The sequence below is a fragment of the Vollenhovia emeryi genome, unplaced genomic scaffold (genome assembly GCF_000949405.1).
Source record: "Vollenhovia emeryi isolate VEMERY1.0 unplaced genomic scaffold, V.emery_V1.0 DF939218.1, whole genome shotgun sequence".
Lineage (NCBI taxonomy): Eukaryota > Metazoa > Arthropoda > Insecta > Hymenoptera > Formicidae > Vollenhovia > Vollenhovia emeryi.
The window spans coordinates 37,766-54,299 of NW_011967148.1; the positions used below are offsets into that span (position 1 = coordinate 37,766).

Below are 16,534 nucleotides of genomic sequence, written 5' to 3' on the forward strand. Positions count from 1 at the left end.
CAAGTTCGTGGACACAGGCACTTTACCAGCACTTTCGTCGATAAAAGAGGATTCGGAATAGGGGCCTTTGAAGTTCTTAGCAGACGATCTTTTTAAAATTCTTTTAATTTAACACGCTAACATTAATTATAACATTGATTTAATAAAAAAGGTGCCAACACACAGTTGGGCTGGGAAATATAAATTCGTGCACAAATATCAGGGGGGTCGATTCTGTATCTTACAATACAGTGAAAATGCTAAAAGTGAATGACTTTGTCTCTTTCCAAGTTAGGAAGAGACAAAGGCCCGTATTTTGAATCCTTTTTTTATCGATAAAAGCGCCTCTAAAAGTGGCTTGTAGCCAATCAGAAGGCTTATTAGCCACTTTTAGAGGCGCTTTGATTGACAAAAGAGGATTTAGAAAATAGGCCAAAGAGTGTTTTCCAGAAATGTACACAGGCGACACTGTGTAACACAGTGAATCGTTTTATCTTTGTTTGCCAATATTAAACAAGGATAAAATGATTCTCTGTATTACACTGTGTCAATATGTGTCTCTTGCTGGAACGCACCCAAAGCTGTTCACTTTTAGCATTTTCACTACAGTGTAAGATACAGAATTGATCCCCAGGCACAAAAGGTCCAGCTCAACCTGCAACCATACATATATTTTCTATTCACTCAAACTGTTATCACATTGGTCGAAGTCATCTATTGATCAGATCTTTGTTGACATTTGTTTACATCTTTTATTATCCCAAGTTTGCACGAGGCCTCTCGCGCAGACAGTCTTGAACATCTCTGTGTCGTCTCGTCATCCTCACGTCTCAACGTTCTTTCTTTGCAGAGAGCGAGCTGGACCACAAGTTCAAATCGCCGAACCGCTTCCGGCTGTCCTTCAATCTGAGCAAGGTACCTAGCGGCGAGACGGTGCAGGCGGCGGAGCTGAGCTTAACACGCGTCGCGGTGTTGGACAAGAACGCGAACGCGAGCGCGAAGCACAAGCGCGGCCGAGTGCTGGTGTACGACATAATGCGGCCCGGCGTGAAGGGTCGCAGCAAGCCGATATTGCGGCTGATCGACAGCAAGGTGATCGACACCACGGAGAACGCCACGATCAATCTGGACGTGCAGCCAGCCGTGGTGAGGTGGTTCGAGAATCATCAGAACAATCACGGGCTGCTGGTGCACGTGACCGGCACGCACGTCCGCGCGCGGGAGCACGTGCGGCTGAGACGGGCCGTCGACGAGCACAAGGACGCGTGGGTGGTGAGCCGGCCGATGCTCTACACGTATATGAACGACGGCAACTACGAGATGGCATCCGCGGATCGGATAATGGAGCGGCGGGCCAGGCGGGCCGCCCTGCGGAAGAACCGGCGGAAGGACGGCCGCGAGAATTGCCGGCGGCATCCGCTCTACGTCGACTTCGCGGACGTCGGCTGGAACGATTGGATCGTCGCGCCGCCCGGATACGACGCCTTCTACTGCCACGGTGATTGCCCGTTTCCTCTGGCGGACCATCTGAACTCGACGAATCACGCGATCGTGCAGACCCTCGTTTACTCGACCCAACCGAACATGGTGCCGAAGGCGTGTTGCGTGCCGACCGTACTCAGCTCGATATCGATGCTCTATCTTGACGAGGAGAACAAGGTAGTGCTGAAGAACTACCAGGACATGGCGGTCCTCGGGTGCGGCTGCCGCTGAAATACCCGACATGCTAACCAGCATGTTCGGCGGCACGTACCACGGTCCAGTCGCGGAGGGAGAGGACGGGGGGGCCGGTCGTCGAAATCATGAAGTAAGACGGGATAATGGAGATAGTTAATGCGAGTTGTAGATGGTCGGGTAAACGAGTCTGGCTCTCAAATAACACATATGTCTAAAAGATGTCTTTTAGACATGCGTGCTATATAGGTTGATCTACGGTTTTGTGTGTACTCGCCGCCACGTTTACGGATGTATTAGCAAGGATGAACGTACACGAGTACAGCGGTGTGAATTGTTATACTTAAGGAGGAAAAGACAGAATTTATCGTCAAAGAATAGCGCACAATAAATGTAATTTGTTGCTAGACATGACAAACGATAATAGAATAGAGATAAACGCGGATGATGTTATATGCTATTCGGTGATGATGCGAAAGAAACTTTAAACAAATTCGTTGCTGCGTCGAGTTTTTTTTAAATACAATTACTGTATTGCGCAAAGTTGTCGCGTGAATTAAAGATTGCCTTCGATTGAGATCTTTATCGTAAGATCATCGAAACCGAGTATTTTTCTCCGTTTTAAAATTTTGTCCACGATGTCAATTTACTCGTTCTAATATGCGCAAAATGAAAACGTTTTCTCACGCGTTGTAGCGCGGCAACTGCGCGAGTAGTAGCGGGAAGTAGAACGAGAGAAAAATTCTAATTCAGAAGAAGTCGACTTTAAAATGAAGGAAGGAGACTGTGGACGATTCGCTGTATGATATAAAAAAAATATCGCTCGTTCGTTGGATCTTCGATAGATCAGTTAATTTTAAATAGCAGCCTTACAGTAACCTTTGACTTCAGCCGGATGTGACGTGGCTCCCAATCACAGTAGATCCTTTCTTCCTTTCTCAAGTGGAATTCTTTTTCCTGGAGTAGAATCTCTCCGCTCTCAGAGATCGTCGGAGCCGAGTTCTCCCTCCATTCTGAAATCTCTCCTTGATCCTCACTTTCGCTCGAATGGCGTACGACCACGTGGTTTACGTGGCGAAAACGCGCAGTGCAAGAGGAAGAGGAAAATGTCAGTATACAAGAGGGCAGCTGTCTCCTCTACTGTGATTAGCGGAATCGGCTCGATGTGACGATGATCAACTTGACTGCCGCCGATCGAAAAACGCGAGTTAGTTAAGAACGATTGACACAGCTTCTAATCGTCACGTTCACTCGCGAGTTACCACAGAACCGAGTGACAATTGCGATAGTTACCGGGTCATTGTCAGAGTTTATTGAAGACGCAGTGATGAGAATGAGCTACTCGTTTATATAAGCAGGTCCAACTGAGAAAATGACGGTAGGGAAAACTCCTCCATCTGAAAAGGTGACGGCCGAGAAGTGCGATTTCGCGGATTGTCGCGGATGTCCACCAAATACGTCGTTCGGATCTTCGTGATGCGATACGAAGACTTCGAAGGATAACAAAACGAATAATAAACGTGCACGAGTATCCTCGGTATATAGCTCTTGCATTTTTCATTCTTCGTTAGCAGTTCTGCATCTCTTCGTTTCGCGAAATCGTTTTGCGTGAATGAACTTTGCAAGGTCCCCAACGGCACATCGATTGTATTATTCTCTCTGATCAGTTCTGACCACGGAGTATTCGACAATTTACCTAACTGTATCAATATATTATCCACATTGGGGAATAAAATATTGTTTTATAAATTATGAGAGATCATGTATTATTCGTGCGAAGGAAGATTTGCCAATGTAGCGTTTAATTCAGTATTGCGAATAGAATCCGTCGTACGTCTCGTGCATTGATTGTCAGGCGCATCGCCGATGCATGTACAAATGGATTAAGAGAAATACAGAGAATACATTGCGACGTTGAATAAAAGCGTTCTATCATTCGAAGTGCTCTTCTTCAAATAATTGTCTTCTTGAATTGAATTCTAATTCTATTTGCTTTAAACGCGCTCGATGGCATCTTATGCGAATTTAATTCCATCGAACCCTCTCGACTTTGATGTATGAGCTTTCAAAGCGCGACAAAACAATCTATTAATTTTAATATCGCTAACGAGGCAAGAGTCGCGCCGAGTGATAAAAATATGTACAAGCGCGAGATGTGTGAGTTTTTATGTACTTGCGTCATCGCGAACTCGCTTAATGCATCAGACATTTCGATTAGGCTTCGTGAAAATAAGATGAACGATGTGTAGAAATAAGCGCGATACAAGTATGAAGCGATTTTAATGCCGGCAAATATATTGCGCATTATCGCAAAACATCTCCATTGCGAGAGACATTGTAACACTTCAGCAAGTGAGCAATGAAATCACGTGTCGGAAATACACAATTGACCAATGGTAATTTCAGCGATGTAGCAATAGCTCTTCTACACGCGATGAAGTATCAACCACAGGGCAACGTTGACCATTTTTTTGCAAGTAGAAATGGCGTTCGTTGTGCAAACGCGTACGTGAATGCGTATCTCTCCGCAGTCGTTGGATCGCATTAGCGTTTCCGCAATATTGCCATGATGTTTTAAAAAGGACTAAAGGGCAGCGCAAATTAGATGCGTAAATCGGCATGTCCGGTTGCGCGCTAACACGGAGCCACGGAGAGCAATGTTGCGTTCCGTCTTTTCAGACGCGAGTGAGCGCACGTTCACGTAAATCCTGCCGCCGCGAATAGATTGTACCTGCCTAAGGATTACTCTATTTATTTTTTTTTTCTTTCTTTTTGCCAAAAGATTTCGAACACACGTGTATATTTGTACAGAAGTGTTATTGATAAGCGAGCGCCGTTGTAAAATGTGTAAAGTACGTAAGATAAACGAGTCTGTGTAAACATTGTAAATAATACATTGTAAAGTATCGTGCGCATGTATATTCTTTATATATTTTACCATTATTTTCCTAGTTTCTCACGATTGTATACAGAGAGTGCGTGTGTAAATATTAAATAAATTTAATGTGGCAATAACGGGGGCGTGGGCCTGGTATTTTATGCCTCTCCACATTGTGTCGCGGCAGGCATCTTTAGCAGCGAGGACTAGGCGCGTGGTCGAACGATGCGTGCAGAAAATATCCAACTCGCGCGCAACTTGCGTCGTAATTTGAAAAGTTTATTCAATTTGATTTGATTTATCACAGTAATTACAGTTAAAATCGATAAAAACAACAGCAAAAGTCGATCGCATAATAGCCGCTGGTTATTTAAATACTGCATTACGCAACGACTATGTAGTTATACTCTACTTACCGCCTACAAAGTACAATGTTTTAATAAAAAAAGACAATTCTCAATGTGTATCGTTGAATAGGAGCTATCAAGACGTTACTGTAAACATTGTAAAAAGCGGCTTTCATGAGATAGCTGGAACTCTAATTTTATATAAGAGATATCAAATTATATATAGCATTCAGAATTTTAGATTATTCCGATACTTAACGTGTTCCTTTGCGTAAAAAAATATCATTAAATATTACATGCTTTGTACAAGACAATTTCGATTCTTCCTGGCAATGTTGAAGACGACTTGTCAACTCTGATTAAATCCAGGTCCATGAAGTTCTATAAAGCTTTCGAGCGAACGTGGAACGTTACCACGATATGGCAGGTCGTAAGTTTTAATTGCTTTGGCTGCCATACACGTTAAAGACAATTTGGTCTGAGTACGTAATATTATTTTGGCTACGCCTGAAATAGAAATTGAATATCGGCCAAGTGACTCGCATGAAAATGCAACGACGAAATACACAAATTACTAATAAAATTTACAAACTTACCCGTAGTGACCGCGTCGTACGGTGTATGTCCCTTATTATTTACAGTATCCATATGTGCTCCAGCTTCTATAAGATCGATTATAATTGAATGTAAGGTCGCAAAATCGCTGTAAAAAAAATTAAAGGATTACAAAATCCGTGCAGATTTGGTGTAAAGATAATATCGCAGATAATATTAATTTTAGCAACGCACCTAATTGCTTTACCGTAACCGACAATAACGTGGAGCGGTGTATTTCTTTCGTTATCCATTGCGTTTATGTCAGCGCCACAACGGATCAACAATCGCGCTGTAGCCGCGCATGGAAATCTGGAAACCGAGCGAATAATTTGCTTAACGCGATCCTGATTGCCAACGTTCGCTTCAACATTGCACTTTGACATACTTGCACACGTCATTAGTGTGAAAATCGTCGACGGGAGTTTTGGCATTCAGAGCAAGATGCAATAGAGTCTGCCCGTCTTTTAGGCATACCCGTAATGCGCATAATTTATGCACCAGATGATGCGCCTGTGTTAAATCCGCCTCGTCACATCTGTTTCCGTTGAGCGTCATCAGTTTTGTCAGAATCGTTAGAATATAGAGAGTCGTTGTAATATTTGATTCCATCTCTTCCTATGCAGATATTTCTAAATATGTAGAGACACGTTCCGTTTGTTATAACAATATAATGTACAGTCGCATGCATTAATATCCATTACGTCGGCATATTCGTAAAATATACTTTCTGACCTATGTCTCATCAATTCATTTTGCCAACATAAGCGGTTGAACTGTGCCATTAGCTTCCACGCGAGTGGAAAAGTACGTTCCTTAATCACGGGGAAAAAATACTGTTGAGTGCAGGCACAACTAGACACTAACGCATACGGCCGTAGTGTAAAACATGATCCATAGATCAAAGTCCCTTTTATTGAGCTTACAACACATTGATCGATGTCATCCTTGGAATCTGGATTCTGGATTCTAGCCTTGTTCCTATTCAACTCCGTTACGCTTGCCTCCAGAACGTTTAGCACTTGAGAGATATCTAGATCGACGCCCACGTGTATCATTTGCGAGAAGACTTGCGCAAATCGAAGGAGGTCTGGCATAATGGATATATCATTGAGCTGTTGTCTCAGTTTTAAAGCGTGTAACCACAAGTCTATGCATCTGTCGAATCTCGCGTTATCCGCAAATATAGCGCCTCTGAACACTATAGGATGTGGCAGTTCTGGGTTATTGAGACCTGACAAATAAACGGCGTTACTTTTTCCTAAAAAGAGAAGCGCAACAGTCGTACTTTAATGAAAGTATCGAGTACACGTCTACCTAATATCCTCTCCCGAATAGCGAGCGACTCCATATGTATGGCATTGGGGTTGTCTTTGATACTTTCTAATTTTTCTAACGTTTCGCATTCCTTCCAGTTCTCGTACGCTTTCACAGTCGACCCTAATCGCTTATGTACAATATTGTCAGTATCGCTATACCTAAGGTGCGAGAAAAATGATACATGTAATAGAAAAGCGACCGGTAGCGATTTGGTAGAATAGAAACGAACGGCGAGCGCTGTCCCTCCTACCTTAACTCCATCGCCTTATACAGATACGTGTACGCCTTAGTTAGGCAATAATTATCCTTATCGTTAGCGTAAGACCCCCCGAGTAGCTCATAGGCATCTATTTTCTCTTCCTTCGTCACTTCGCTCCTTTGCACCAGATATTCAACAACTTCCGCGCGCGTCCGCTCGGCGGCCGTTATTAAAGGCGTCATGCCGCTCACATTCTTCGTCATTTGCGCCCCGTACTTGAGCAGCTCGCACACGATCGCATTGTGCCCGCATTCGGCGGCAAAATGCAACGCCGTCGCCTCGCAATATGCTTTCTTGTTCGGATCCGCCCCTTTGTCTAATAGAAAATTAACCTGGATCATAGTGCGAAAGAGTTTAGAACAATTTACACAATGGTCGCACGATGGGCACACGTCGGGCAGCAACGTTCCTAAGTATATGCTACAAATCCGCACAAGCATACTCACGATATCCAGGTGTCCCTTGTACGACGCTATCATGAGGCAAGTGTTGTTAAACATGTTGGGAAGAGTTACATCCGCCTGGTGATTGATTAAGTATTTAACAATGTCCAAACGTCCATTGTAACACGCTGCGCGGAGCGGCGTGGAATTGGTCTTTGTTGGATGATTGACGTTCGCTCCCGCCTTCACGAGGGTTTTAAGGACGTTCAAGTGTCCCGCTCCTGGAAAGAATCGACATTAGTGCTGCAAAACTATTAGAACAGTTGTCCTGTTTGAATATTAATGTCTCTTTACCTGCCGCGGCCCAAAGCGCGCTGGCCCCTTCGATAACGTATCCGTTGAATTTCACCGTCCCTTCCTGCTCTAAATCGGGCTTGAACTTGTCCAGCAACATTCTGACCACCTTGTTGTGCCCGTAACGCGCCGCAACTATTAAAGGTGTGCACCTCTGTCCATCGTCTTCCAAGACTTTCTGCAAATGCGAATCCAAGAGCCACTTTACAAACTGTAATTTTGCAGCGGACCAATTCTGTGTCTTGGGCTAATATTACATTTGTCGTACGACAAATTTTTCAAGCGTGTCGTTTGGCTACCGAGTAGAACATTTCTAGGTATACCCGAGAATTTTACTATCTCGCAGCCAATCAACACACTTGAAAAATTTACTGTACGACAAGTGTAATGCCAGCCTTACACTGTGGTGAAAGTGCTAAAAGTGGGTGGATCCGTCTCTTTCCAACTGTCCCCTTAGAAAGAGACAAAGCCGCTCACTTTTATAGCATTTTCACTACGTTGCGAGATACAGAACTGACCCCCTGTTCTTGAATAGTTACGAACGCCTAGTTTTCGGCGGTGTCACAAATGACTATTTAAAGATTGCATACGGTATAGATTTACGTTTGAGAACGCGGCGCTTTATTTACGTAAGGATTTTTGTAAAATTAACGACGGCACGCAGCGACAGTGTCCGTTTTACAAAAGGACACTCTAGAATCTCATGACCTGTATCATTATAAATAACGTCCACACAGTTTCCTTTGTTCACGCGCGTACACATCTCTAAATATAAGTGTTGCAAGTTGTCCTGAATAATTCTTTGCGAGTGCTGCGGCGTCACGCATACGCATATTTGTATTTATATAAGGACAACTTATTTCAAGAATTTTAATTGCCGTCGAGATAATTCGCAATTAGGACTAAACGTATATGAAATACTTATTGCAAATAACAAGAGGTAAGTCCTCTAGCATGAGACAGGGGGTTTTCAACGTCCAAATTCAATCACAAATCTTTTTCCGCGACGATTACACGATCCAACAGTCAATTGTCTACTAAACGGACTTCGCCCCGAGGGGCAGAATTCGTGGTCAGGGTCAAGAATCAACAGACGATGTCTATTAATCCAGCAGAAACTCCCACTATCTCATATTAGGAGCCTATAGGAGACTTTCCTCCATTATCAATCTAAACAATGGTCCAGGTCAATTCTGTATCTTATAGTGAAAATGCTAAAAGTGAGCGGCTTTGTCTGTTTCTAAGGAGACGGCTGAAGAGGGACAAGGCTATTCACTCTTAAGCCTTGTGTCCACGATCCAAGGACTGTGTCCAAGTTCTAGTTCCAAGAAATGCGTAGCCAATCAACCTGCAGCTATTCCATAAAAGCCGCAAGGTGATCGGCTACGCATTTCTTGGAACTAGAACTTGGACACAGTTCTTGGATCGCGGACACAAGGCTTTAGCATTTTCACTATAGTGTGAGATACAGAATTGACGCTCCAGATAATTGTTTTGCCAAATTGGAAATTGCGATGGACCACGAAATCTAGTTGGAAATTAAGTCAGAAACTGTAACATACAGAATACTTTGTTTTAGACAAAGAAATATACACGTTTATCAGAAAAAAAAGCGTGAAACTGGTAAACACTTACTAGTAGACTCATACATATATGTATAATTATTGAAAAATATTCCCTTTTTGAATTATCACTGGCGACAATAAGATTCACTCAATTTTAAGTTCTTAAAATATTCCTTATTCGCTGCAACAATAACATAATTCAAGAACCAAAGTTCTCTCAGTAAATTAAACTCAATTGTTCGAGCCCTTAAATTTTATACACTTGTTGAATGCAATTTCGGTGTGTAACAATTGGCTGTAGAGGACTAAACTTCTTACCTCCTCACTCATTTCATCGAATTCTCGTTACTCTTTTACGCACAACCGAAAGAAAACGACAATTTCTTCAATTATGTCACAGCAAACGAGCAATACGCATAATTTTGAAATTATACTTTAAACACTTCTGCATATTCCTCTTCTTCTAAAAAATTAAAAACCGTGCAAAATAGTCGAGCATTGACGCACGAAAGACAACAAACTACAGGTCCACGTATGGTGTACTTATCGCGACTGCACTTTCTCGCAAACAATAAGCGCAAGACAACGGTCCTGGTGGACTAATCGGGGTCCCGTTTGCGGTTTATCTGAAACGAGCGACCGAAAGCAATGATGAAAGAAACGGAGGCGTGGAAGACGCTTCACCTGGTTGATCAGATGATCAACATCCTCGTCGAGCTGGTCGTTGAGCAGGGTGTAAAGAGCGATCGCCATTCCGTCCCTCGCCGAATAATAAATCCGCTTGATCAGCGACTGCTGGGGCTCGTCGATCATCTCGCACGCGGTGTCCATCCTCGCGCGAGGTGCCGGACGCCTCTCGTCGCCACGCGCGGGTGCGTGCGGATCGTGCTACGACGGGAGAGGAAGTCAGCTGGGGCCGTCCAGAGACGTGGTAACCTCAAAGTTCATACGCCTCGCTCGTCGTCAGCGCGCGGAAAATACATCCCACGCCGTCGTTGTACGCCGTCGTCGCCGTCGCGATCTATTCTGGGATCGCGTTGCGCACAAGAATATAGCGATTTCGGGTGCAAAAATAAACCGCGACAAAGCGGTTTCTGCGCGGCGCCGCGAGCCCCTTTGTCGCTTTCTTGGGGGGGTTTTTCCCCGTGCGGGAACGCCGCCAACCTGAGGGTTATTCGGCGTATTCTGTTCCCCCCCGAGTCTCCTTCGTACTGTCTTCCTCGTGTTCTTTGTCGCTACGACAGCAACGTCAAGCGCTGGCGCGCGATCGCCGAGCCGCGGAGTCTCCGTCCCCGTCCGCGTGCTGCTCGCTCGAAAGCGCAGAGCTCGCCGAACGATTTCATCAGCGATCCGCCCGCGAGCCGACGTTGTTCACGTACGTGTGCCGTGCCCGAGACAATAGAGTTTCCGACCGCCGAATCTGAAATCTGAATCGCCGGATACGTCACGGAACGTCACGCGGACGTAACGCGACGAACTGCGATCTCGTCTCGATCGCTTCACCGCGGGGGAAGCGCTTGGAGGCGCTGATTAGCGTTTCGATACAACCGGACTGACGGGTCAGCCAATCACGACGCGGCGTTCGCCTCGCCAGCGGAAATCGCGGCGGCGACGGCGACGAAACATTCGCCCCGCGAAGATTGCAAATTGCGGGACTTGCGATTTTTCGAACATCCCCAGTGTAGGATGTTCAATAGTCCCATCTTGAATTTAAGATCGCTGTTGCAATATGCTGTTTCAATAGTGAGCCAATTATTGAAAATTTTTGTGTGTGTAAATCTTGTGTATGTTACCCCAGTCAGAAATGATTCGTCGATCGACATCGAAACGACGTCGTATCGACATCAAAACCGTCATATTGACGTCGATTCGACGTCATTTCGACATCGATCTACGAGTAATTTCTGACTGGGACACTACACAAAAATTTTCAATAATTGCCAATGCATGTGCATAAAGAAATTGATTGGCCCACGAGTAAATGCATAAGGAAATAAATCAATCAAATTCCTTCTGCATGCTTATATGAACTTATGCATATAACGAATTTGATTGGTCTATAAGCGAATGCACAAGGAAATGGACCAATCAAATTCGTTATGCATATGCTCATGCACTTATGCAAAAGTGTGTGCTCGTCGCTTTAGGATCAGATTCCTCATGCATACGTTTATACGCTTATATGCAAGATACTGGAGGTTTTCGTCCCTTGACGAAATTTAATACAATTATTATAACAATAATACAATACGAAGGTATAGAAGTTGTTTTACTGTTATTTGTTATGATAGTTCTCGTCGTTGGTGGTGGTACTTCTTGTTGATGACGTTTTAACATCGTTAGTCGTTAGATAACATTGTCGTTAGTTTGCGATGATCTCTCGAACGGAAAGCAACCCTGTTGATATATTTCTAGCATTGGAGAGTAGCAACGGTAAACGTTCAATATAATTAATTCGAACACAAGTATTTTAGATATCTATCGGCACAATATCCCAGTGAGAAATGATTCGTCGATCGACGTCGAAATGATGTCGAATCGACGTCAATTCGACGGTGTCGGTGTCGATGTCGATTCGACGTCGTTTCGACGTCGATCGACGAATCATTTCTCACTGGGATTAATGTTTGTTTAATGAAACTTACTTTATCAAATTAATCTTTAACAAATTTCTCCTTAAATTATACAGATATCGTAATGTATTCTTAAATATATATCATTTTAAAACAATGATAACATATGTATGTACGTACCTTGCTTCATTTAAATGTGTTATAAAATTTGACCTACAACTCCTAAATTGTCGTCTTAATTATTCGAAAACGTAATAATTTTGTAAAGTATCATAAAAATTTAATAAAAAGGTGGTACTAGTCAAAATTCTACATGTGAACTTTTAAAGCTTTTATTATAAATGTTGTCTTGTTATTTGTATTAATATAAATAAGACTGATATTATGCCAAACTTATAATTATGCAATATGAATACTTAAATAAATTAAAATTAATACAATGACATATACATATAAATATCGTATGCACGTACACACATTTCCAATTGAGATATTTATTGCATATCAATTGTATTTAATAGATACAATTATACTATGTGGAGGGTTCAAGTCAAACTTTTGATTACGCAGAATAATAGAACACATTTATAAGAGTGGAAACTACTTTTATTTCCTGTTATAATTTCCTGCTACATTAATGTACTTATCCGAGCCTTTCGCTAGTGCTTGGATACTAAAATGCAAGTACATAGCATAAGTACATTAGCAGGGAATTACATTAAGAAAGAAAGATAGTTTCCATAAATGTGTTGTATTATTTTGCACAATCAAGAGCCCCGATTTTACTTGAACGCCTTTCGTAAATAAAATTGAGTGGGCGAAACTAAAAGCGGAGATATCCCTCCATTACTAACAAGAGTGAACAGCAGTATCTCAAACATTTCATACAGATACAAGATGAGTCTTTATCGAATATGTATATATTGCGATAATTAGAGCGTTGTTATTAGGTGGTACCATGACATACACATCATTGTTTTTCGTAGGTTCGTAAACATAACTTGAATTTATTCTCAAATTGCTCTGATAGCTCGCGTGTACAACCTAATGGACCAAATTGATGAATGCGTACAAAATCGTGGCAGTCGACCACTCCATCTCCGGTGCAATCCTATTTAATTAATACATATTAGACATTACGGCAAAAAAAGTGTTAATCGAAATTTGCGTGTAAGACTTAAAAGAATTACTTACGTGACCGTAAAAGAACATATATTTTTCTACCGTACGAGCAGCACAGTAGGGTTCGTTAACGCAATTGGAATAAGCTATAATAAAAAAAGAAACAATTATTATACACTTTTATTTTTTATAGTATTTTATGGTATTTATCAGTTAGGTCATAAAATACATATTTATTAGCTATTAAAATCAATAATATAGGCACTTTATACAACACATAAACAATTTATATAATTAATAAAATATATAAATAGTATACATATAATCACTGATGTAATTAAAAAATTAACAAAAAGTTAGTCAAATTACAATAAAAATGGAATTATTATTTATTATTTATTAATTAAATTCGATGGGATTCTATTTGTGAAACCCTTTACTTCCATTATTTTTTAAAAATCGAAATTAACATTTAAATTAACATTTAATCTGACACATTCCGATGGAAACATCGAATTTGATATCGTTTCTTCTCTTATAAAAAGCGTCGCTTGACAAAGCAAACTATTTTATTAAATGTAAAATATCAGATACTAAATATTCTTGCAAGAATGTTTCACGAATTTTTTGACTCTACAATTAAATAGTTTTCAAAAGTACGCGTTTTATATACAGTTACGTATCGCTGCTCCGTTTTTGGATAATCAAATGTTGTAACCTTCCCAATATAAATTGATACGTGAATTTAGTCTAGTATTTTAGTAAATACATCTGTGTCCATGTTTTTATATTTGTTTAACAATCCTTTCTACATCTTTCTTTTCTTCGAAGTACAGTACTAACAATAAGCTCCTTTATATCACAAAAAGTATGAAAGCAATACAGCCATAAGGAATAAAACAAAGAAAAAGAAATGGAAGAACAAAGAAATGTAAATTATTTCTATTACTTGAATACCCCAGTGAGCTCGATAACATACTGAAGTAAGTGGTCCTATTGTTCTCGGTATCGTCAAGAGAGAAGCGCTGTTGGGTGAACTTTGTCTCTTTCTTTATTATCTGATTGGTCGACGATCTTCTATCTCACTCATGTGAGGTGAAATAGACCAGTCCAGTATGTTATAGAATTCTCAAAGTATTTTGCATAAAAGAAAACACTGACCGTCGTTATTGACCGGCTCGTCGTTTAGAGTTGGTTTACCAGCATCAGACCAGAAACCCCATGTTATGGCGAAAGGTCCACATACGTCGTGCATACATCCGATAGTGGTGTTACATCCTGAGCTCATTTCGCACATACAACCTATACAATTCTGTGGTACCGTTTGAGCTGTAATAAAAAATATATCAATTAGTGTGAAATCAATTAGTTTGGTTTACAGATTATCTTTAAAATGTACGTATAAATAACTTTTGATATACGTACTTATACATTGATGTACTATACTATTAACATTTAATATGGTGTAGATATTGATTCATAATTTTAATTAATATTTCTTTCTAAAACTTTGTATTGCGGCAAGAGAGGGCAGTTATAACTGACTCATGTAGCTTATTATCGCAAGGTTATTGCAACAAGGAAAAAAAATAATACGAGGAAATTATACGAGGCAATGAAACGCGGACACAAATGATATTCGTATTAAAGTCGATCAAACATGTTTTCTATAGCTGCATTTTATTTTCTTAATTTGGATTTTATCATAAATAGGTTGCAACTATTACGTTGTCATTTTCTTTTAGTAACTATTATTTCTAATCGCCATCGACGATGCATCGTTCGAACATAGCTGAAGAATACAAATCATAACAAGCATCGTAAACCGAGCGCACAGTTATTTTTCTCACGACATCGCTTAGGATATCAGTCAAGTTACATAAAATCACGGTAAAAACATCTGTCATTTAATTTTTTGTGACAAAGAATGTCATCATATAAGACTAGCCAACTAGTTGTAGCAGACTTTTATCAATATGATGCGATTGTGATCCCATAATTTTATCTTACACAATTTCTAATATCTACTACGATATACAGAATACGATTAGAAATAACCCAGATAGCCAACTGACGTTATTTGTCATCATTTTAACATCAAACGTGGGAAAAAATAAAAGAGAGAGATAAGAGCAAGTTAAATTTTTTTTCATATATGTTAAGAAATATTCTTTTATATTATATAATAGATATCATTCTTTCTTTTTAAGGTTTAAAATAATGTTCCTAATATTAGTGCAACAAAATAATAAGGAGAAGGTTACAGAAATGAAATAAAAGAACTCCTGAGATTAGCCGACATATCACACACAACAGTCAAAGGCGCACAAAAACACTTTTAAAGAATTCCACATGCAAAACTGCTATTAATGATACGCAGCTGATAAAACTTCTTGGAAGCGATAGCCGGATATAAACGGTTGTTCTGTTTCCCATTTCGATCGAAGATTAATGCCAAATTTCACTTTGTGCAGAAAGTAAGTTTAATAAAATATTACTTAATATTTTTAAAGTGCATTATACAAAAAAATATTTAAAAATTGTAGAAAACTGGTAATTAGTATGCATTAAATTTTATGCTGAAATTAGAATAGATTTGGTTATTGTTAAATGTCTTCAAACTTGCATTTCAGAATTTGTAGCTAAAATTTTCTGAATCAAATGAAATTATTGAATGTACATTTAATTCCAAACCGGTTCTAATAAGCTGTATTTGAAAATTAGAGATTTCAGATAATATTTTATATTTTCATATTCGTTGAAAATATTTCAGGCTAAAATATTCCATTTGTAATGTACTTCAGTTTCTGACGAGTTCTTAATCAATATTTTTTCAGATTGTTAATTTCTCCCAATTTATAGTTTCCAAGCGAACATTTCACATTTGTAATATGCGCATTTCTTTGAAATTCCTAACCATTTCATTGCTATAGTATAGTTGTAATATTAAAACCTGAATTTTCATGCGTTAAAAAAAATTCGCGTTATAATTCGTATTATAAATTGTTTTCTATTAGAGAATGAGAAAAAAAAACGTTGATAGCTCACCGGAAGTATAAACACAAAATAGCGCGATTATTGTCACAGCAACCCATGGAACTTTCGCAAACATCTCGAAGACGTAATGTTGCTGATCCGTACGAAGCAACGTCTATTAGCGCACTGTATTTGTCGACTGGTGCGAGATGATCCGTGCTTTGCAACGCTTCTCGACGATCGCTTTCTTATATACGGCGATAGCAATGCATGACGAAGGCGAGGACAAGCGGTGAGAAAACTGAGAATACGAAGGCACAGAAAGAGCGAGGAAAGAAAGACTTGTTCACGGTCAAAGGACGAGAATTTCATCGCTGTTTGCGGCAGAAGAAAAAAGAAACAAAGTACCAAACACGGGGTCTGGAAATAGCAGAAAATTAGCAGTCAGACGATGTCTCCTTTTTTTATATTAAGTTAGAAATCGTTTTGTTCATCAAGTAAATTTGTATA

The 16,534-nt window shown here is 40.3% G+C and overlaps 3 protein-coding genes across 5 annotated transcripts in view; 1 reads left to right on the forward strand and 2 right to left on the reverse strand.

The window, feature by feature from the left end:
- LOC105560857 (protein decapentaplegic-like) overlaps nt 1-4,668 on the forward strand; it is a 26,908-nt gene extending 22,240 nt beyond the window's left edge. For all 3 annotated transcript variants that reach the window (XM_012010340.1, XM_012010339.1, XM_012010338.1), the window contains exon 3: nt 830-4,668. In XM_012010340.1, coding sequence (XP_011865730.1) covers nt 830-1,692 — 863 coding nt within the window. In that variant the 3' untranslated portion in view covers nt 1,693-4,668. The remainder of the gene's footprint in view (nt 1-829) is intronic.
- A 121-nt stretch (nt 4,669-4,789) lies between these two features.
- LOC105560856 (protein fem-1 homolog B) lies at nt 4,790-10,842 on the reverse strand. The gene is made up of 10 exons (XM_012010337.1): nt 10,038-10,842; nt 7,789-7,966; nt 7,498-7,715; nt 7,043-7,383; nt 6,790-6,950; nt 6,399-6,706; nt 5,861-6,090; nt 5,668-5,784; nt 5,475-5,581; nt 4,790-5,385 (listed from the first exon to the last, which is right to left on the reverse strand). Exons 1-10 carry the CDS (start codon nt 10,182-10,184, stop codon nt 5,228-5,230), a joined length of 1,965 nt encoding a protein of 654 aa, XP_011865727.1. The 5' UTR covers nt 10,185-10,842; the 3' UTR covers nt 4,790-5,227.
- Nucleotides 10,843-12,404: 1,562 nt separating this feature from the next.
- On the reverse strand, nt 12,405-16,449 carry LOC105560859 (lysozyme-like). Its single transcript, XM_012010343.1, has 4 exons — nt 16,097-16,449; nt 14,210-14,377; nt 13,121-13,194; nt 12,405-13,037 (listed from the first exon to the last, which is right to left on the reverse strand). The coding sequence occupies exons 1-4, from the start codon at nt 16,158-16,160 to the stop codon at nt 12,897-12,899; spliced, it is 447 nt and encodes a 148-aa protein (XP_011865733.1). The 5' UTR covers nt 16,161-16,449; the 3' UTR covers nt 12,405-12,896.
- Nucleotides 16,450-16,534: the final 85 nt, after the last annotated feature.

Excerpts from the sequence above, each read along its gene's own strand:
- LOC105560856 (XM_012010337.1), bottom strand. The coding sequence starts at position 10,184 with ATGGACACCGCGTGCGAGATGATCGACGAGCCCCAGCAGTCGCTGATC. Across the intron at positions 6,707-6,789 it reads TATTCGGGAGAGGATATTAG|GTCTCAATAACCCAGAACTG; the intron begins GTAGACGTGTAC and ends TTTATTTGTCAG. Across the intron at positions 6,091-6,398 it reads ATGACATCGATCAATGTGTT|GAAGAGATGGAATCAAATAT; the intron begins GTAAGCTCAATA and ends ATATCTGCATAG.
- LOC105560859 (XM_012010343.1), bottom strand. The coding sequence starts at position 16,160 with ATGTTTGCGAAAGTTCCATGGGTTGCTGTGACAATAATCGCGCTATTT. Across the intron at positions 14,378-16,096 it reads ATTTTGTGTTTATACTTCCG|CTCAAACGGTACCACAGAAT; the intron begins GTGAGCTATCAA and ends TTTTTATTACAG. Across the intron at positions 13,038-13,120 it reads ATATGTTCTTTTACGGTCAC|GATTGCACCGGAGATGGAGT; the intron begins GTAAGTAATTCT and ends TTAATTAAATAG.